Raw genomic sequence first — 22,182 nt, forward strand, 5'->3', positions numbered from 1 at the left:
GCATTTGTTAATTGTTAATATGACAACTGTTCGCATTGCTTTATAATACAAGTTTCAAAAGCGTAAAAAGACACATGCTGATTAAGTATTACCTGTTCATTGATGCTTGAAGATAACTTCTAGTGTCCCAGGAATTATCCTTGACATTTCCCATTAGAGTCAATGTCTCCTTGACACTTCCCCTTAACGGTCCCTGTACTTCCACGAATCCTTCGAGGGCCTATTCTGAGAAAAGCTTATGGACGAGCCAAAGCTGTGCTCCTACAGGAGAACACCTGGAGCACACATGTAACTCACCTGGGACCACACTGGTGTTCACCCATGTCTCCAAGCTGTGAAGCATAATATAAGAAGTTGTTAATGAAACCACATGCAAATGTGGGTTGAGACTGATTTTAATAAAAGTGTCTGAATAACATCAAACATTAGACGAACCTTTCTTCTGCACTTATGGTGCATTCCATTAATCTGTCACATGATCCACTTCCGCTGCAGTACTATAATGAGATAACAGTTCACTGGAGTCCTCAGGTCAACGTCAATGTCCCCTAAGGGGTGTAATGTGATCTGTCTGGCTGTTGAAATCATAAAATAAATCCCCATAAGGAGAGAGAGGTGTGAGTATTTGATTAGACTCTTGAGGACTTGGTGTAGGCAACTATTGTACTAATTGGCAAATAATAGTGGTGTGAAAGCCGATTGGCTGGCATGAAAAGCTGAGTGACAGCAGTAGGTTTCATTGCTTGTGTGGAGGTTCTGGGTCAGCCAGGGTCAGTTCAGAGTGTAGTTTTCGCAAAGCATCTATATTCAAGAGTGCTGTTTCTAGGCCAGTATGTTTTGACCACATAGTAATATAGGTCTGTAGGGAGTGCAGCAAATATGATCCTGCAACTGGTGATCTATTTTAAGATGATTTGTGAATACCACCAGGGTTGGTCACTTCAAGCTGGTCCACTTCATACCACTTCTAGCAGGTCAGTCTGATTCCACCAACTAAACCAAACAAATGTAAACTAACCACAGAGGTCTATAGAGTGTGATAGTGCGAGTAGATTAGATAGATAGATTAGTGCGAGTGCACAAATATGGGGACATTATGACTGAAGTAAAAGTTTCAAGAAATCATTCTTATAAGAGAACACAAGACGTTTTATTTCTCAAAGTTGTAAGGCCAAACATAGCAAAGATTTATGTGTCTTTCCTTCTCTTTCCTCTGGTTTATTTTATGTATTTACAGCTCACGCTGCCTCTGTACAAAGTAAGGCTTAGGGATTAGGTCGCCATGGGTGACAATTTTTTTCCCCCTTTTTTCCCTTTTTTCTGTAGATAAGGATATGCACCATCTGTCATTCCAATATGGGACACTGCCTGGCCAGCACACCCCCCCCCCACCACCACCACCACCACCCCTAACGTCACGCGTTCAGAGCTCATCCTAGCGTATTTTTCCCCACCCGTATTTCGACAAACCCCGCCTCCTGTGCTCGGATTGGCTGGCAGCATGCCTGCAGCTGCGCTAGGATTGGCTAAGTCGTTAATTTTCATACGGATTCCGTCGATGTTAAGGACAAGTGTCCAATCCTGGGCGGGGAGGCGAAGCTTGTCCCAATACGGGTGGGGAAAGACGCGGCTTCTACTGGGCCTGTGGCGCACGCACACGCAGGATCCACGAAAAAAGTAGGTTACAGGAATGCATCCAATACTGGACTAGAAAGCAGCCTAGTTCACATTGTTATGAAAAGTTTATTTATGTAACCGTGAAGTCGTGGCGAAGTAATGCAGGCCAGTTCAACGGTCTTTGGTGCAACAACAAGAAGTGAGGATGGTGCTAGCTGTAACGTTAGTTATCTAGTACGTCGAGCTGGAAAGACAGCTCGGGCTGTTGGGCACCAAACAGCCAAACACTGTGGCTTTAACGGCTCGAACACGCTGCTACTCCATGGCTGTTCAACAGTAACGTCAGACAGGATGAGAGTTTCAGTGACCGAGTTCAGTTTAAATCCGTTTGATTGTATACAGTGAAGCCGAAGTTGGGCTTCCTATTCGCCAGCGTCTTGTTCGAATTTCCCCGTTCCACCTTAAACGTCCCAGGCGCCAGAATGTAACCTAACTACTGCACCATTTAAGGTGGAGCGGGTCCATTCCAGTAAGAGGCTGACTTCAGATTCGTGTGCGACACGATGTCTGGAGCTGTTAGACTTTAACGTTATTCCTTATTCGCCTGGCATGTTTACCAGATTCAGGGTTTTTATATCCCATACTCCAACACAGGGGGCGAGCAGGCTCGTTGCTGATTTTTGAGCAGCAGTCGAAGCAAAACTGTGTTTGGTTCCGCAGATGAGATGAGAGGCGAGTCAGGCCGGCTGTAGACGGAGTGGATTAGCCAGCATTTCGAGGAGGTAACGTTACGGAAATCAGTAAATGCTCCATTGTTCCCGTTTTCCCACAGAGTTACAGCCCTGCTGGAAGTACAGGAGGTTAGTGTAGTGTGGACCGGCCGGGCGGCCTTGGTGCCGAGATTTAACAGTTCACTTGGTCATTGGCTAAACAAGTTATCGTTCAGTTGCCACAGCGGTAGCATTCACTCCCTCCCTCCTACCCATAAACGACAGGGGTATAGGTACACCCCTCTTCAGCGTGTTTTCTGGTTTAAGTCTTTTTAAACAGCTAATTTAGGAATGTCTTGAGCCAAAAAGCTCGTTATTTGGCTTGTTAGGGTGCGCGTATCTCGGCCAGACGCTCCTCGAGTGTGATTAGGGCTCACATACCAGCCCAGTCGGCCTAGTGACGGTGACGCTCCTCACAAACTTCCAGACGCTTGTTTGGCTGCAGCCCAGTGTAGTGAGAGGACAGCTTCCTTTACCTTTTAGCTGTTGTTTGACTAGTCGTGATGCATTAAGAGGGTGAATCCACTTATTTCTCGAACTTTCTGCATTAAAATGTTCAAGATGTAAGCAAAGTCATCCAGTGTGGTTAGTTGTGAAACACTTCTTTCTAAAGCTGTTCACAGTGGTGGTGATAGGAACCAGACGTCCAAATTAATGAGCTGTTTAATTACTCTAACAGGCTACCTCACAAAGAGAACACATGCAATGGTAAAAAATAAGATATATTAGTTCCAAAAACATTGTTTTACAATAGTTGTAAACTGTTTGGGGTAGGGGTGGTACCCCAAGATTTTTTATTCAAAAGATTTTCCACTATTTTATCCTTATGAACTTTATATATTAAATCTTTGCCATGTGTAGCTTTACTGGTTGTTTTGCGTTGTGAGTAAAATGGTTACATTTGAGTTGTAGACATCAGTCTCTGGTTCCTATCAGGACTGGTCTACGAAATCCACATTGATAAAATTCTCTACAGTTAACCATTTCAAACCACTCTGAATGGCTTTGTTTACATCTCACAGATTGAATTATTCATTTTGAAAACTTAATGTAATTTCCTTTTTGAACGTTACAGGTGTTGTGTAGGTATTTTAGTTGCTCATGAGCATTATATATGTGATATAATAACTGTAAAATAGTGATATCCCTGTTTCCAAGTCATTTTATTTTGTGTACTTTAAGCATGTGTTAATTAACTTTAATAATGCAGACTTATGATACTGATGTATTCTGCAAATACTGCAGTACTGAATGTTATTGATATCGTTCAGCTCTACTCATCTGTTTTTGTGTCAAGTTTAGGCCTTGGTTTCCTGATGAACTCCCTCCCCCCTTGAAGGCAGCTTTGTAAATGAAAAAGAACCTTCCAGTATTTTGTATTTGACTGCCATTGTGAAGTGGACATTGTTGTGCTTGTCCAGATGGGTCAACAAAATTGATAATTACACAACATTTCCTATCTCATTCTCATGTAGAGGCTTGTAAACAAAGGGTCACGTCTAAATATTAAAGACAATGGCCATTGTGCCAATGGAGGGGATCAGGAGGAACTTCGCACCTGTGGGAATTTGTGTGTGTGCGTGTATGTGTGGTAGGCTGTTTGCTTGAGGACCCCTGGAATTCCCCTCTTGGTTAGGAATGGTTCCCTTTTCCTGCTTTTTAACTCAGAGCCTGTTGTTGTAGCAACTGCAAGTTGCCATAGGAAACCCACAGTAGAGCATCCTCTAGTTTCCCTTGGTAACCATCTGCGCACACACATGCAAGGCATAAGACCTTGGTGACAGATGCGTCTGTCGGTGTGATCGGGCGTAGTGGCGTACTTCTTTTTGGTTGATGTTCAGTTAGTGAGCGTTTATTAAATGACCCTGGGGATTTCCATTAATGATCCTGGCCATTTCCTCATAGTCCTGCATGTTCACTTTTTTTGGCCTAAGGTTTGGATGCTGAATAAAGGTGTGCACCAGAGTGGCTTTGTTGTCAAATACACAGCGCACAGGTGTTTGGATGCATCTGATTTGTGTAACTTGCAGGCAGTTCTCAGGCTCGATGTTATTGACTTAAAATTCTCCATTTAAATGGTTTTAGATAATGCTGTTGATATTGTCATCTATAATTGCAGCTCTTGCGAAAAAAAAACTCTTAAATTGGTTTCAGAATAAGAAACTGATTTTTATGGACAGCAATTTGAACCTTTCATTATACATGACAAAGCAGAAAACCTCTTAATTCAAAATAAATGTGAATAGATCAGTAGGTTTCATCTCTTGTAGTGTATAGGGTTTCTGTTCTTTCCGAAGTACAGGACACATTGTCTCTGCTAATCGTCTTATAGAGATAAGGTTAAACACTAGTTCAAAATACTGACAAATATGTTCATTTTCATACTCCTAACGAAAATTATTTGCTCTGCCACCAGAAGCTTGTTATGTCCGGCCCCACCTGGCTGCCTCCGAGGACTCTGGGTAGTCCTGAGCGACCTGCAGCACAGATGTCACATGCTGGACCTGCCTACTACAGACTGCCCAAAAAGGGTCCTTCTGACCAGAGGCCCAGATATGGTGTTTATGACCAAAATGGAGCAGCAGTCGGACATGGTGTACCGACAAGGTACATGGCCACTGGACCCTCAGGTGAGAATTTCTTTTAAGGCCCAAAAAAACAACAAACCCACATACAAGCTCTCATAAATAGTTGATTGAGATTCACTTTATGTATTTCTTACATTCATCAATGTTGTTCCCATGTTAAAGAACACATTTGAGAAAGACTGTAACATCAAATAAGAGCCAATGTTGAAGAAGATGACACTTATTTTCAAAAATAATTGTTTTGGTTAGGTTTAAAACACTAGTGTTTATTTCATGTTACAGTCAAACTTTCCCTAGTTTATCAAATAGAACAACAGCTCAAACTGTAACACCTAAACATTTGGATTTACAGTGCAGTAAAAACAGAAATATGGTGGTAACTCAGTCATTTGGCAGCTTTATTGCAAGATGTGCCTCTTTCACAGACTGCATGTTTTCATTGTTTTTAATTGAATTCTTTCAATTTGGCAGCTCTCAAACCGATGAAGTTACTGTGTTTTGTGTTGGATCTGTTTGGTCCTTTGTTTCCTCTTTGTAGAATGTTTGCCTCAGAGTAAGTGGTTGTTTTCTAGCTGCCTGTTAATGAGTGATATTGGGCAACGGTTTCTGTGAACTATGAATCATAAACCCAAAGGACCTTCTCGCATATTCGCACAAAACACTACTGATGTTAAAGACCAGTTTTTTACATAAAAAGATGTGAATCATTTCATGACTGTTTCAGCAGCAGGTAGACTGTCATCCAACCAAACAGTATGTTGTTGTTCAGTGTGGCATTGTGGGTGACATTTGTTCTGTCCACGTTGATAAGATTATCTTTTTAGTCACCATTCTTACTTGCAGGGATGTATCAATACCATTTTTTTAGACTGCATATGAGTACTTATTTTTTAGTACTTTGTCCTCTAACGCTAGACATGCACTGTATGATTTTTAGAAATCTTGTTTTTGTTGAATTGCACTGCTTGAAAACGCTCCATCCATGCTGTGTGAAACACAGCCTCTTTAGCCGGCTCTGTCCATGAGCATTTTCACCAGCTGTTTCATTCAAAATAACACTCTGCGCCAAGTACTGAGCAAAACGCAGCAGCAGCACTGCTAACACTGCACTGAAATATACACGATAAGACAATGCACTCTGTCTAAAAATCACCTTGCAGTTCTGTTCAGTCAAACAGACTAGTTAGCATATTGTCTTTGGTGTGAACTGTCAACACTTTTGCCTCATTTATCTTATTTTTCACCTGTATTGGGGAAGCAGTTGTGATTGTGTGTTTTAAAACTGTCTAAAATCACAGTATATATGCGACGGCTTTGTGTCTGTCACAGAGTCAGTAACACTCCTACATGTGAAGTCTCCTTCACTGTATTTGTTCATTAGTGCGGCAGCTGCACTCAGCTTATATCACACATCATCAGCAGGTATCAAAATGTTGGTAGTGATGAGTTTTAGGAGTACGAGTAAATGAGTGCAGTATCTGCCTGATAACGGTCTCGTTGCATCCCTACTTATTTGTATGTGTTTGGTTATTTAGGTGGAAGCATGTATCACCAGCATCAGGATGACCTTTCAGGGCCGTCCCCATACCACCCCAAAACAGGAGAGCACTACTATCCTCCAGCAGATGGGTCCAAAGATAACCACCTCTCCTGGAGCCCACACATGGCCAGCTACGATCACCATGTGAGTCAACCAAATCTGTCCTCTGTAACCTGCAGAATCATAATGTTAACGCATTCCTTTTTAAAGAGTCTCATTGCAGTAATAGCCTCAATTTCTTTTAAAAATTTGCTTCTAGGTTGATGATCAGTAGTATAATTTGGGCTTGGAATAATATATAAATACATTAAAGTTCAGTTGTGTTCTTCTGAGTTCTCAAAGATGTGGCCATGTCAGAGGGAGGAAAAAACATTTCTTTCACTTTGTTAATCTGATAAACAGCAGAAGAAGCAGGCCCAGACGTGTGCATGACCCCCTGTAAACACTTTTATGTGCTGATGGTAAAAATTAATATGTTGTTTTATGTTTTTTTATTATTATTATTATTATTATTATTATTGCGTATCCTGCTTAGGTCAGTTCATGTTCTAGTCACCAAAAAACTAAATAGAAACTTTATTTGGTGTCTGAACTGTAAACCAGGTAAATGAATCCATATGTTTTATTATATTATTCTCAGGCTCGAGGCTCTGATAAGCACCTCTCTAGTATTGATGCAGAGATAGACTCTCTCACCTGCATGCTGGCTGACATGGACAGCCACCCTCCAAATTCAAGCACACAGGTACAGCTCCTCTGTCATCTTTCTTCAGTATAAACCTTGCTACCAAACAACTTGCAGGGCAAAAAAAAATTTAAGTCAAGATAGGTTGACATGGCTATAATTAGAGTCTAGTTCCAACCACAGTCTACTAAACATGCTCCAGTTAATGAATTTCCTCAGAAGTCTTTGATTGGCTGTTTACACCAGGCCTACGGTACATGATTTTGGTGGTGGCTAATGGTGTAAAGCTAATGAGTTTGAGACATTCAACATAAAGGTTTTTGTACACATCAACTCTTGACATTGTTGAGCATTGTGTGTGCAATTACTTGCTAAAACTTGTATCATACATAGAAGCCTAAATAATATTATTCAAAAAAAGATGCATCATACTGAAGAAACATTAAAAAAATCCAAATTATTCTGTTTACATAGACTTCTAAGATTCTTAAGAAAACTAAGATTTTAAGGCTATTAACACTTAAAGATTTTCTAGAGGAAATGTTCCTGAGGTATGTTCGTTATAACTTTCTCACCCGCAGCTATACGATAATGTGCCTTACAACAAGCACCTACCCAGCGACCGCTACAAACCCTCTGGCCAGACGGGAGTACCGTCCCAGGCTAGACCCTCCATGGGCTACCCTCCTCATCCTCAGAGTCAGTACCATTCCTCTCCTCCTTACACCTCCACTCCACAGCCAGAGTACGCCTATCCGTCCCCTTCTTCCTCCGCCCCTAAACCATACCCCCAGCCAGTGCCTGCCTCCTACACCACTGCCTCCACTCCCACTGGGCCTCGCTTCAGCGTGCAAGTCAAAACTGCCCAGCCTGTTACCTACTCTCAGAGCGGACGGCAGGCAGAGCAAGCCTACACTCCGCCCCCTCCCCGCCAGCATGCTTCTCGCCCCACTCAACAAGACCGCCCTCATTACCCTGAAGTGGCAGGACAGGGACAGGGCTGGTACCCACCACCTCCCCCTCCAGCCCAGGAGGCTCACGGTGACCCGGCAACGTATAAGGGGGGATCAGGTCAAGTTCAAGCACCGATCAGGGTACAGGGACCGCCAGGGAAAAAAGGACAAGAACAGGGGTCAGCATACCAACCTAGCAAGGTAATTTTCCTCTTAAGGTTTAGTGAGTAATTAGGGCTTTTATGATGAGCAATCTCAGCACACAGTTGTAGATAAATGTTGACATTAAAATTTTTTTAAAGCCATGAGTATTTAAGTGTCATCCAGTGTTTCATTCAGCATTTCTAGTACAGTTTCCATTTGCACCAGAGGAATGCGACAAAGCCCAAGACTTTTTCAGTGTCCAAATGCATGTTAAAAACAAATTTTTAAAATGTATGTTTCTCTCCCCTCCTTTTAAACCACTAACTGAACCAGTGCATCAGATTCCACACACGCACAAAGAGTGTTGGTGCAGTGCTCCTTTATGAATCAGTAATTCACATTTATGGCAGAATAGGAGCAGGGGAAATTGCTAAACTTTGCAGGACATGGATACTCCAGGATGGAGGTTGAGAGCCACTGCTGTAGTTCTTGGTTACTCTGCCATTATTGGGTGGTATTTGTGGTACAATGCATTTAGGAAACATTGGCCTGTATTCACCTCAGGAGTGGGAGTGTTGATCTGGAACAGCAGTTCCCAAGCTGGTCCTCAGGGCTCCCCAGGCAGTAGACATAGTTTTTGTGACCATATTTGTCAAAGGAATTTGATCTGAGATCTGGGCCCATATTCACAAAAGTCAGCTGAGGAATGTACATCTGTTTCTGTCTGTAAGGTCATCTTAAATAAGACAAGAAACTGATCCTAAATCTGCACCTTTACTTTAAAAAGCTTTGTGAATATGGGCCCAGGCCTCTAACTCAGAAATCTTTGTAAGTACCAGCCCACAGTTGTATTTGCTTTGTGTAAGCTCACTGCTGACTTTTACCATGTTGTACCACCAGGGGCCACTGCCGAGACCAGAGGAGGAGTTGGATCGGCTCACTAAGAAGTTGGTGTACGACATGAATCATCCCCCTGCAGAAGAATACTTTGGTATGATTTGTCTTTCGCACCCTAAAAAAAAAAAAAAAGAAGTGTTGCTTTAAGCATAAACCTGAAAGGTGAAACTTATTTCCTGTAACTTTCTTCAGCAGCCAGATGGCCCTTAGTGTTTTTATTATTGATTTCTCATTCATTTGTTCATTTCTCTGTCTCTGTCCCTCTCTGTCTGTCTCTCTCTCTGTCTCTCAGGCCGCTGTGCAAGATGTGGGGATAATGTGCTAGGTGATGGCAGTGGCTGTATTGCTATGGAGCAAGTATTCCACGTGGAGTGTTTTACGTGCATCACCTGCCATGCTCGCCTTAGAGGCCAGCCTTTCTATGCACTGGACAAAAAAAGCTACTGTGAGAGCTGTTACATTGTGAGTTTTAATTTGTAACTTTTTGCCCTTCTGTATTCTTTAATTTGTCCCTTTTTCACTTTTACTGCTTTTTATAGTGTAGTGAAACGATACATTAAATGTGAATTTGGGCACTGGAAAAATCTCTAATTCCAAGAACACTGAAATACTGTTGACTTAATTAGGTCTGACACAGATGCGTTGCGATGTATTATCAACAGCACTGTCTGTACAGCTCACCTGTTATGTGTTTGGCCATATTATATTTTTGGGCTGAGATGTTTGTCATTTCATAAACTTTTTCAGTTATGCTCAGAGTGGCGATATAGGTATGTGGCAGTCACACATTTCATTACACTGCAATGTTTAATGCAATTACACTTCTTAAGTAGCCTTATTTTTTCAGTTAACACTAGTAGCATAATACTCATTTCTGCTAGTGCCACTAAAGGAGGCTTTTTGGTGTTTTTGTTTGTGCCAAGCTATTTGTGCTATTAAGTGTTTCATGGCAACTGTAGCTAAAACAGCCAAATAATACTTGACTAGACATTCAGGCAATATATTTTACTTTAAATGTGCAGTTTTACAGTGAAACTTTCAAACTTGAAACTTGCTATTGAATATTTATGAAGAAGCCTTGTACCTTGTTAGCTGTCTGTTATCTTTGCTTACTTTGATGTCATGATTTGTTCAAATGTAGCGTGTTATGTTTGTCAGCAAAAAAGGTACAAATCAGCATTGAAGCATAAAAGTCAGACATAAATACAACTGTTTAAGTAGCCAACTGGGTCCTATGAATGTTTCCATTATTAGGAAACTGTGATGGCAAGTAAGTTAACCTTTATTCTTGGTAGGTTTTTTCCCCCTTTAATCATTCATCCTCCACTTTAACACACACCTACCTTTTTGGTCAGGGATTTTTAGTGCGTATCATTTTGGCAATGAAACCCTAGAAAATGTCTTTCTCAGACCAGAACCTTAATTACTGAATTGGAGACAGAAACACTTGCGCTGTACACTGTTTCTTGTGTTTTCTGATGATTCCATATTTCTCAAAAAAATGTTGAATGTCTTCTGTTGAACTTCACTATTGCAGTTCTCTGTTTTGACTTTTATTTTTTTTTAAAAATCGTTATCTGAAGAATGGCATAGAGAAAGAACCAAGACATTCATTCTCAGTGTAGAGTTCCATCTCAGTGTTTTGTTTTTTAGTCTTCTGTCTCCATGTCTTGTTTCTGTGGTTCAGAGCACACTGGAGCGGTGCTCGAAGTGCTCCAGCCCAATCCTGGACCGCATCCTGCGGGCAATGGGTAAAGCCTACCATCCACGCTGCTTCACCTGTGTGGTCTGTGGCTGCTGCTTGGACGGGGTGCCCTTCACTGTGGATGCTGCCTCCCAAATCCACTGCATTGAGGACTTTCACAGGTAACTGAACTAGTGTTGATCTCTGAGTGCTAGAATCATTGTGTGTGTGTGTGTGTGTGTGTGTGTGTGTGTGTGTGTGTGTTTTGTATCATTCTGGGAATCTCTGTGCCATCCTGGGTCCTTAACTACATGCAAGAATAGTTCAGTGTTTTTGGCAAAAGTAGTGACCTGAGGTTTATGACCACCTTGTGTAGCTTTTTTTTGCACTAGGAATCTTCAGGTGTTAAATTTCTCCCAAACATTAGTTTATTGTGAGGTGTGCATCGGTTTGCAAAAAAAGCAATGTAGATACCTGTTTCATGTGCAGGAAGTTTGCCCCACGCTGCTCTGTGTGCGGCCAGCCCATAATGCCTGAGCCAGGCCAGGAGGAGACTGTGAGGATTGTCGCTCTGGACCGCAGCTTCCATGTGAACTGCTATGTGTGTGAGGTAAGCACACCTAAATTGTAGTTGTAGTTGTCACTGAGTTTAATTATTAATTGCTTGCTGTTTCTGGCATGTAAAAAGTAAATATTGAAAATACAGAAGAAGAAAGCAATGAAGAAGGAAACCCTGCATTGCATTGTAGAGAATAGACTGAAGAAAAGTTGTGCTGGATGTTATAAAAGGCTGATCTCTATTTCTACAAAGAAGTTTACTGCTCCATTTTGATTTTAATCTAGTCCTACCCCCAACGCTACCAGACAGCCAGTAAGCATTTACCTGAATCAAAGTGCAACATGTTCTTGCAACACGTATTTGAGATTTTTGTAGTGCTCACTTCTTATTCTCTAAACTTTTGCGAGCTATGCTTACTGAAGATGGAACAATACCCCTTTCTATTCTGATACCGAAATTGAAATCTGTTTATTTTTTTTCCCCCCTAAATCTATGCTTATGTGGTCTTTTATACCAAAGCCAGCCATAGTTAGTTTTACCATTGTATTTACCATAGTTAGCTTGACCACTTCCAACATCTCTTTATTTCTTAGAATTAATCAGGCTGGTTTTGGTGCTGTGCCTTTTAAGACTAATAAATGTTAACATTTATTACAATTGGTTCCCCTGTATTGCACTTCAGAAATCAGTCTGTGTTGGAATACTCCTTAAGTTCAGTGTGAAGGAGCAGGTTAGAACTGCTCTAGGCTAAATAGGAGGATGTATGTAAATGTTTGTTTTTGGTGACATCACAAAAACAGCGAATCATAAAAGCTGTTTGTGTAGTTTAGTTTATGATTCACCATGCAGTGAATCAACAATATACTCTAAACTCTAAATCAGGCTGTTTTTATTTTTCCCCCTCTAAAAAAAAATCTTTTCGATAATATGGGCCTTATAAAAATGACTAAGCTATAATTAATAGAAACACTGCACTTGGCTGACTTAGATGCTCATCATATCATGCACTTTTACTAGCTCACAGGAAGAAATAAGCTAACATCACATTGTGCAGTGTTTCAGAGTAAATTAGGTCCAGGGTTTAAGTTAAGGATTTAGTTTTTTCCTTTACCTGGTCCAGCATTTTATGCAAAAATTGGTCTGATACCCATCAATTCCGATATGCTTTCTTATGAACTCATTCATAGATTTGTGTGCTTTATAGATTTGCCTTTATTATACATGTGTGCATGCTTTCTGTCTGTTTTTTGTTTTTATTTTTATTTTTAAATAAAACAGCCACTGAGTTTCCTACCAACATTTCATTGTATCAGCATTGTTGCTGATTCTGCTAGCTTAGTGGCTCTATCTTTTTAAGCTTGGTCACCGATCATGTTTACTTAAATACTGTAAACAATAATAAAAAGAATGAAAATAATTAAGGCTGTGACTTACTTTATGTACTTGAAGACTACATGCCATTAATTTATATATTCTGTGGTTAAGTGAATGTGGTTTCTGTTCTTGCTGAATTAAGTCCAGTATCATAAATTGCATAATTTCACTGCTATTGGCTACTAAAATTATGCTATCGATGCATATTCAATGCCAGTCAGTACATGTGATCAAAACTGTGTGTCTGACTTTCTTGCAGGAGTGTGGGTTGCTTCTCTCATCTGAAGGAGAGGGCAGAGGCTGCTATCCTCTGGATGGCCACATTCTGTGCAAGAGCTGCAGTGCCCGACGAATCCAAGACCTCTCTGCCAAAATCTCTACCGACTGCTAACGACTTCTTTCATCTTTTCTCTATCTTGCCACTCTGGTATTTGATGTTGTCTGTGAGGGATGTTCGTAGAGACAGTTCACCATTTTCAAATTCCTACTCCTGTTTCACCCCTTTATATTAGCAGAAAGCAGGTAATTGAATAACCTCATGTAACAAATAGCTGAATTCCACATGCTCAGGGTTTATAGTTCAAGTCATGAAATAAGAATGAAGTTTGAGTCCTTTACATGGGCCATTTTAATGAAACAGATGGTGAGTTTACAGTGGATATAAATATTGGGTGTGTGTGTGTGTGTGTGTGTGTGGGTGTGTGTGGGTGTGGGGTTGTTCATGTTTTGCTCACTTCTCTGAACAGGGTTAGGGTTTGATCAGGGTACCTTTTTACTTTATAGTAAAGAATCACTGCCGCTGAGAATCTGTTTTATTGATTTATCTTCAATAATCCAAAAATTTTTAGTCACTCAAACAGTCGTGATGAGATTTACTTTGTTGACTTTATTCTGCATATCGCCATATCGCTACTGTCGGAACGAAACCTCGTATCTCCAAAATGTTGACATTACAGCAGAAGGAAAACATCATCTTTACTTTCAGTGTAAGTCAATGGAACCAGACATTATCAACATTTTTGGCCATTTCTTTTGGTCCATTTATCATGAAGTTTATACACAGTGTAAAGAACAGAAGGCATTTTCAAATTATGTTAAAAACTGCCAAAAATGGAGATACGAGGTTTTGTCCCAACAGCAGCGACATCCTCTAGTTCAGAACTTTGTCTGTGCTGTGTAGACGTCCCTTTCCTGTAACCAGGAAGAGTCACACAGCAAAAATACTTGAGCAGCATCTTAAATGATTTTAAATATAAGCAATTTGTCTAATACTTCTCAGTGTGGGGTCATTGTGAGGATAGTACAAATTATTCATCCTGTGTATTCCTAGGCATCTTTACTTCTACAAAGTGATTTGGTGAAATTGTCTTCAAGTAGTCCACGATGCAAGCGGAGCTAGTGCAGTTATCAATGTAAAACCTGTGTACAATAAGCTAAAATGTCTTGAAATTTGGGTTGTTTAATGATTGGGCAGATTAAAAAAATTAGCAGTGGACTAGTGTTTAGATTTTGCCCATATTTCAAACAGATATTTACAATGTATTTATTGCATTCTGGGACAGCAGAATGTTTGGGCTATGCTGGGCTATTTTATTCATTTCATGCATTTGTAACCCTCTACAAATATTGGCTGCAAAAGTTTAATCACCCCACGTCAAAATACAATTTTTATTTATTTTTTTTTTTAAGTGAAAATAAGTTAACACATCCTCCACCTCTGCACATCTAGTTTTTTAAGCAGTTTAGCTTGTTAGTTGATTCTCCATCATGATGTTAATTTTTCATTTTATAAATGCTAAGTTTTAATATTAACACCATTGCTGTTGACATGTACGCCCGATCAGCATAAGCCCAAAATTTCCCTGTCGTTGCATCCCTACTTGAAATGGGTTAATCTTGCCATTTTCTCACAACAACTTCGTATTGAGACGTATGAGATTTTGTCTGTATTTTGTCCAAATTTACAAGGTGCTTACATTTAAGATGTTTTTGCTCACCAAGAGAACTTTTTTGCAGTACATTTGATATTTTGCTCATCCAATTTAAAAGGTCCTTTAGCCTCTGTCCTCAATATAGAGTGTCTGTTACTATTAAACACTAACCTCAGCAGCTTCAGCAGGAAGTGTTAAACATATCAGTGAACAATATTTTTAACACTTGAATTGGTCATTATCGTGTGTTTAATACCTACGATTTAACCTTGAATCATGGCAATGATGACTAATACAATGGCAGCCTTTTCGACGTGTGTGTGTGTGTATATATATATAAAAAATGATGCTGCATTTTCTGTGGCCGGCTGAAAGTTGGTGGATTTGCTCTTTATCTGGCTTTTTGATTTGGAGCTAATTTTTCCTACCCATACCTAAACCATCTCAGATCAGCATCAGCGGGAACCATGTTCCAGCACAGCTAAATGAAGGAATTTTGAGTGAGTGTTACTTGGGATTCATCTATGGAATGCAGTAAAATTACTTGTGTGTGCTCTGTTAGATCATGCAGGTTGATTACTGTGAAGTAGTAACTTCTATGAGGAAAAAGTTGCTGTAAATCACGGGTGTGAAACTGAGGGTTCGAGTCCGGCACAAACTTTCCTGCTCAAACATACCTGAGCAGGAAAGTCCCCAAAGTGTGTAGATATCTGGCCCTCCAGAACTGGAGTTCCCCACCCCTGCTGCAAATGGACTCAGTGGAGCAGTGAAAAGATTTGTAGTGTAGTGAGTGAAACACTCGGATAGATGATCTTTAGCTCGGAGCCTCTTGAATGTGAGGTTAACGTATCGTAGCAATCAGGGCAGGTGGAATTTGAGCTTGCTTTTTGGAATCTTTGGTAAATGGATTTCTATAAAACATTGAACTTACTCAACATATAATGCATGAATAATTTTACATCCTGAAGGTCATTTAACGGTTGGTATTGTGCCATAGGGGTTGCTGTGGCTGGAATATCAGTTTGCCATCCTTTTTTGGGGGGGGTATTTCCGTTTTTGCCACATAGAAAAGAGGTCATTTATGATTCATTACTTTTACTACTCATTAGTAGTTGGGCTTTTCTTTACTGGTATAACTATTAGATGAAGTGTGTTAATTGACTTTGTTGTTTTTGTTTTGTTTTTTGTTACATCAGCCTCAATGCGTTGAATAGGTATTCTTGATGTGACAGTATATTCATCTTGCGGAGTGGTGAATGTTGAGAATTAGTCCATTTATACACAGTGATCAAAGTGAACACAAAGTACAGAATAACAGTTGCAGTTTTATTTACTGAATTTGAAACAGAATTTTGTTTGAATGTGCCATCGTTTAACTGGAATATTTTTTTAATTTTTTTTTGGTCCAATACCCAGATGTGGTATGTCTTATTTTCCCAAATAGTTTCATTGTTTATTTACTTCTGCTTTTAATGCCGTGTTACTGAGCACCCAGTAACTCCCTCAGGTGTGATATTTTTCTGTTTTTTTTTTTTTTTAAATTAAATGTATCTCTGGATGTTTTTGCCTTGTTTCTGCCCTGGTGTATCTTATCCCTGCCCACTAGTGCTAATGAACAAGTGTCCTTGTTGCTGCAGAGTTCACCTTGTGTTTTTTGTAAAACTATGAAGTTGGCACTCTATAATGATCATTTACCTGTACACATACTTTTTTTTTTTTTTTTTTTTTTTTTTTTGGGGGGGGGGGCTCTTCTCTGATAAATGTAAGAAAAAAATCTCAACTCATAAATCCATCCATGTTTTCAGCAAGTGATTTGTTGATCTTTATTTTTCTTAGTAGTCAAGCATATAAGCCATACACTTTAGACAAATATTACAGATATGACACTAGATCTGCTTGTAGGTATTTGATGATCTTGGGATGTAATCTGTTGTGTTGCAGCATTTTGAAATATTTGTGGCCTAAATCTGAATTTCTGACTTTTAAACCCAACTTTTAGCTACAAATGTCACATTAAATAAATGTGGTTCTTTACGCTATGACCTTAACAAAGACACTGTCAAAAACATAGTAAACATCAGATATGTCTATATCCAGAGGCGATCAGGGATAAAACAGCAATGCATTATATTCCAAAAACATAAATAAAAGGTCTACAAAAATAAACCCCATTGGGCATGAGGGTGGAATACCCCTGTATACGCTACAGCATTAAAGACAAAAGTCCTTTCAGAGTTGTGCTAATAAACTATTTGATGTGAAGTCGTGGAGCTAGCAGGAGGTGAAGGTCTTCCAGAAGAAATTGCGGCAGCCGGTTTTGCGCTCCCGCTGTGGGAAGGGCAGCTGGCGCACCATGTCGCTCCTCACATCTGTGCCTGAAAGCACCTCATTATCACCTGGAATCTCCAGATCAGACAGGAGCTTCAGGATGAGCATGCGGGAAAGCTCCTGTACAAGAAGAGGAAGAAACAGAAGAAAATAAGAGGGACATTTGTAATATACTCAAAGTCATAGAAGGGATTCTTTGGCGTAATAATATGAAAGATCTGCTTTTGGTTCCCTAAAGAACTTCTGAATGAATGGTTCTTCAAAGAACCTCTATATAAATGTTCTCCTAGAGCTTTGCTTCCAGTGCTAAAACCATTTAGGAACATTTATTTTTATTTATTTATTTATTTTAATCTTGTGCTTTGGTTTTTCACCACAGAACAGCATAAATTTCTTGAGAACATCTCTCTCTTAGGCGTCACACTTAGCCGACTGTGGCTCTACAAAATATGTCTTTCTGCAGTGAATCTAACATTTTGAAGGCTACACTTTATGCAAAGTATGATCCTGAAAATGTTCATCAAATATGATCCGATATAATTTGTGTAGAACTGTTTCAACCTGCAGCATGTTGAGCTGAAGAAATGGAAAGAAAAAAGAAAATTGGTAAAATACAACAAAACCTACCTTTGTAAATTGTCTGCTCATAAAGAAAATATGTAATTTCACATATAACTTTCCATAAATCACACCTTGAGCAATTGCAGGTTCACATGCGAAATGTTATTTTTATTTTGAATTTTAATCCATTGAAAAATCATTTACAGTATCTTATCATTCATTTAAAACACAAATACTAATACATATCATAAAATAATACATTTTAATATTTACATTTATTTACATAAATACATTTCTGCATTATCAAGTAGTAGCTCTATTCACATTTAGATGAAAAAGAAAGTAATTGTAATATTTGTGTAGCACATTTTTCAGTCAAAAGCCACAAAGACAAAAGAACTTCAAAACATTAAATAATACAGAATGAAAGATGGTCATTGAAAATTGAAAAAAAGCATTAGTCAAAGTAATAAAAATTACAAACATGCACCTAAAACATGCATACATACGCACACACAAAATAATACAATTCTAAATCATGAGAAAAAATTACCATTAAAACAATTATGGTAAAAGAATAAAGTTACACTCATAGAAGCGCATTTCTAAACAACCACACATTCGTGCATTGGAAGAATCTCTTACCTCATTCCCTTTGGGGTCTGCCTGCAGCTGGGCCAGGATGTCTCCTCTGGGTGCTGCACTGACCGTACTAACCAACACAAGGACAGACAGAGCCACCACCATGACCTGCAGCTGAGAACACATCTTGCTGTATATCGCACACGCCTGTAACCTCAGAGAGCTGAGAACTGATCACAGTGGACCAAAGACAGCATGAGGCACATTATATACCTGTGTTATAGAGAGGGGGGGGGGGGGGTCTGTTTGGGGAGGTGTTCTTGGTGGAGAAAGGGCAAGGCATGAGAGGATGGAGGTTGATGGGTGCTTATGAGTGAGTTGGGGGGGTGGGGTTGTATATTTAAGCGATTATGAGTGTGCATCTGTGCATGTGCGTAAGCAGGGTGGGTGTTTGGGTGCGTGTCGGGATGAAAGTCAGGGTGTATGGTGGGGGGGTCTCAGTGGGGAAAAATTTTGATAAGGTCACATAAAAGTGTCATCTTTGCATTAGAAATCCTATTCTAATGGCTGATATCAGATAAATGCTAGGGCTGTCACATTCATTTAAACTCAATCACCCAATTTTTAAAAATTACTGCTAAAATGAACTGGCAATGAGTAAGAAACAGAGAAACAGAGCCTGATGGACATTTATTCAAATGGTTTGCCCACATATGCCCACCTTTTTGGCACAGGACTCCCACAGAGCATATATATATATATGACATCTTCTATGTCAAATTTATGCAAAAATATAAGGTTCACAAACTTTCAATTTCATACATATATATATATGAAATTGAAAGTTTGTGAACCTTATATTTTTGCATAAATTTGACATAAAAGATGTTCTTTTAAGAAGTTCTAAAAGTAGATAAAGAGAGCCAAATTAAACAAATGAGACAAAAATATTAGACTTGCTCATTTATTTTTCTGAGGAAAATGATTCAATATTACAGATCTGTGAGTGGCAAAAGTAAGTAAACCTTTGCTTTCAGTACCTGGTGTGACCCCCTTTTGTAGCAATAACTGCAACTAAACTGTAACTGTTGATCAGTCCTGCACATCAGCTTGTTGGAATTTTAGCCCATTCCTCTGAACAAAACAGCCCCAACTCTGTTATGTTTGTTGGTTTCCTCCCATGAACTGTTTGCTTCAGGTCCTTCCACAAGATTTCTGAAGGGTTAAGGTCAGGACTTTGACTTGGCCATTCCAAAACACAATCTTTATTCTCCTTTAGCCGTTCTTTGGTAGAACGGCTTGCGTACTTAGGGTTGTTGTCTTGCTGTATGACACACAGACAAATTCAATAAAGTGTTGAGTCAAATATATGCAGTAAAAATGTATGCAGTAAAGCACCACTGTATACACAGTCATATGAAAAAAACCTTGGGTGCCCCTGGTCAAATGAAATGTTGAGGTGAAAATAAGTCAAGATGTCCTCGAGAGAGAACACATTTCTGCACATTTTAATGCACAGTTATTGTTGATTTGTAGAATTTATATATATTTGCTAAAATATAGCGGAAATGTAAAAGAAAATTCCACAGAAGACTCAAAAACTGAATATCAGTGTGTCTATTAATTGCTGATGTTATACCTTACAATTTTTTTCCAATAGACTTGATTTCAATTTTCCAAGAATTCTTAAGTTCAGTCTTAGAAGTTGCTTACATTTCCAGCAGTTTCTTTGCTGGATTTTTATATTATCTATTCTCTTAACTATAGCTACAAATCCTTTCTGACCCACAGTGTGGAGTTGGTGTTTGCATAATTTGTTATTGTTCAATTGTCATATCTATTGTTTGGTATCTTTGTTTTTTAACTTAAAAAAATTACTTGAATAATTTTCAAATTAATCATTGAATTACTCAAATACTGATATACAGATCACAGCCCTACCAAATGCAGGTTCCATACCCTTCAAATCCATCATTCTTCATCAGCCATCTTTCTGAAGTGGCCCTTCAAAGCCCCTGGCAGACAAAGAGTGTTCTAAACCTCAGACATGAAACCTTCAGCAGTGGTGCTAATGGCTGCTAAGCAAAGGAGTGCGCTGACGTGGAGCTCCGTTAAGGCCAGAAGTGCGTCACTTGTGATTAAGCGCAAAGTATGTTTGCGTGTCTTGCTCTCTGCGTGAAGTCCTTGTTACACAGAGCTGCTAATGACGAGAAGTGACTCAAATGTTAATTGGCCTGCATGCCCACTGCTCCCCCAATAAGAATCCATCCTATAAACTTGCCAGGTGACTGCAAAGACACACGCATGCTGACATATACTGCCCAACACCTATCACGACCTGGTATTTATGGAGTAAAAATACAAACAGAAAGTTATCTGTGGTCTATTACACTCTGTTTGTTCTGTTGCCAGACAGCATCAGCAGGCCACACTTTTAAACGGAATATGGCCACAAAATATAATCAGTAAAGAAGTACATTGTGTTCATACTATATCTTTATATTATTATGTGTATCATAGTCCCAAGTGGCCTATACTAGTTCAAAGCTCTATATAGGGAATTTGACATAATTCAAAATATATATAAATATTCATACGTCAATTATTGAGATGCAAGTAAAGCTATTCAGTGTGGTGTAATGTAATTTTTTCATTGTAGAAAAACCTACTGATTGAGATTTCTTTACATTGGTGGTGATAAGGACCTGGATTATATAGCCAGTGAGCCTAGACTTGTCTTTTGAGTTTTTGTATGTAATTTTGATGATGGAGTATTTTGCTCAACACATACCTCCCCAGCAAGAAAGGCTTTAAAATGCCTTTAGGCAACACCTCACCTCAAAACTATCATGAAACAATGTCTCAGACATCAGCAACGTATCTGCAAGCATTTCACCTAATAACTTTTTGTGATGTAGCTTTTAGAGGCATTAAACACTTCAGACATCTGGTTCCTATCACCACCACTGTGAATAATTCTGACCTGGTATGTTTCTCTAGAACAGAGCATTTCACATCAAACTGCTCTGAATGATGTGGTTTACATTTTAACACTGTGACTGGAGGATTTCATTGTAAATTCCATCTTTTTGCAGTGTTACGGCATCTATAGTAATTTAACGTTGGCTTGTGACAAGCTAAGGTGCAGCAAGGTGGCATTAAAACCCCCTGCCCCCAAACCGCCCCCAAACCACCACCTCTGGTTTCCTTGATTACCCTGATTATTCATCCTCTCATGTCTGGCAATTAACATTTACTGAGACGGCATGGCACAGGTGTGGGCAACATGGTGGGCCCCGAAACACATAGGACTTCTCTCAGTTCACATTATGACAGACAAAAAATACTGAGATGACACAACCACATAAGAGACCAACTAAACTAAACCATAGACGAAAAGATGCTGCTGCTGATAATCCACTTTGAGAATGACTGCAGCTTGAACACTTAAAATGGGGGGAAAATACTAAACGTTGCTTAAATAGGCTACAAACTAAATACTAAAATTTGTGTGTACATTTCTTTGTAGAGGCCACTAGATGGCATCGCATTGTTACCCTTCAGCCAAAGAAATGTTTTTTTTTTTCTATCGAAAAGCTCGCACACATTCATTTAAACCGAAACTAGCTAATGCTTACCGTGTTATAAGATGATTCAGCAAACAAATAGATTTAAAATATTCGAACTCCTCGAATGTTTGAATTACTGGAGTGGATGCCGACCGTCCAGCAGCTCTAGAGAGAAGTGATGACTTTACCTCGAAATTCATTACGTATACACATTTCACAGGCTAATCAGTGAGTCTAATCATTTTATTTTTCATCAGTCAAGTAATTCAGTCAGTCATCAGTTCAGTCATTCGTTGTTATCCATAAATCATTCAGATACATTTAAGGTAAATTTTCAAATATGTCCAAAACTAATTAGCACTTTTTTTTTTATTTTAGTGCTAAAAAGAAATCCTTCCGT

The 22,182-nt window shown here is 39.3% G+C and overlaps 2 protein-coding genes across 4 annotated transcripts; one reads left to right on the top strand and one right to left on the bottom strand.

The window, feature by feature from the left end:
- The first annotated feature begins 1,604 nt into the window (after positions 1-1,604).
- On the top strand, positions 1,605-16,550 carry trip6 (thyroid hormone receptor interactor 6). Of its 2 annotated transcripts, none has more exons than XM_017723068.2 (10): positions 1,605-1,677; positions 4,804-5,017; positions 6,511-6,659; positions 7,156-7,260; positions 7,782-8,354; positions 9,198-9,288; positions 9,487-9,656; positions 10,882-11,060; positions 11,368-11,488; positions 13,071-16,550. In XM_017723068.2, the coding sequence occupies exons 2-10, from the start codon at positions 4,813-4,815 to the stop codon at positions 13,200-13,202; spliced, it is 1,725 nt and encodes a 574-aa protein (XP_017578557.1). In that variant the 5' UTR covers positions 1,605-1,677; positions 4,804-4,812; the 3' UTR covers positions 13,203-16,550. The 2 variants fall into 2 exon arrangements, with proteins under 2 accessions (XP_017578557.1, XP_017578558.1); XM_017723069.2 differs by lacking the exon at positions 1,605-1,677 and adding an exon at positions 2,121-2,399.
- On the bottom strand, positions 16,537-22,027 carry sst5 (somatostatin 5). 2 transcript variants are annotated; one of them, XM_017723075.2, is made up of 3 exons: positions 21,852-22,027; positions 18,277-18,387; positions 16,537-17,190 (listed from the first exon to the last, which is right to left on the bottom strand). In XM_017723075.2, exons 2-3 carry the CDS (start codon positions 18,376-18,378, stop codon positions 17,014-17,016), a joined length of 279 nt encoding a protein of 92 aa, XP_017578564.1. In that variant the 5' UTR covers positions 18,379-18,387; positions 21,852-22,027; the 3' UTR covers positions 16,537-17,013. The 2 variants fall into 2 exon arrangements, with proteins under 2 accessions (XP_017578564.1, XP_017578563.1); XM_017723074.2 differs by having other exon boundaries at positions 18,277-18,443; positions 21,852-22,025.
- Positions 22,028-22,182: the final 155 nt, after the last annotated feature.

The sequence above is a fragment of the Pygocentrus nattereri genome, chromosome 2 (genome assembly GCF_015220715.1).
Source record: "Pygocentrus nattereri isolate fPygNat1 chromosome 2, fPygNat1.pri, whole genome shotgun sequence".
NCBI classification, from domain to species: domain Eukaryota; kingdom Metazoa; phylum Chordata; class Actinopteri; order Characiformes; family Serrasalmidae; genus Pygocentrus; species Pygocentrus nattereri.

Excerpts from the sequence above, each read along its gene's own strand:
- sst5 (XM_017723074.2), bottom strand. The coding sequence starts at position 18,399 with ATGTGTTCTCAGCTGCAGGTCATGGTGGTGGCTCTGTCTGTCCTTGTG. Across the intron at positions 17,191-18,276 it reads CAGACCCCAAAGGGAATGAG|GAGCTTTCCCGCATGCTCAT; the intron begins GTAAGAGATTCT and ends CTTCTTGTACAG.
- trip6 (XM_017723068.2), top strand. The coding sequence starts at position 4,813 with ATGTCCGGCCCCACCTGGCTGCCTCCGAGGACTCTGGGTAGTCCTGAG. Across the intron at positions 5,018-6,510 it reads CATGGCCACTGGACCCTCAG|GTGGAAGCATGTATCACCAG; the intron begins GTGAGAATTTCT and ends TTGGTTATTTAG. Across the intron at positions 8,355-9,197 it reads CAGCATACCAACCTAGCAAG|GGGCCACTGCCGAGACCAGA; the intron begins GTAATTTTCCTC and ends TTGTACCACCAG.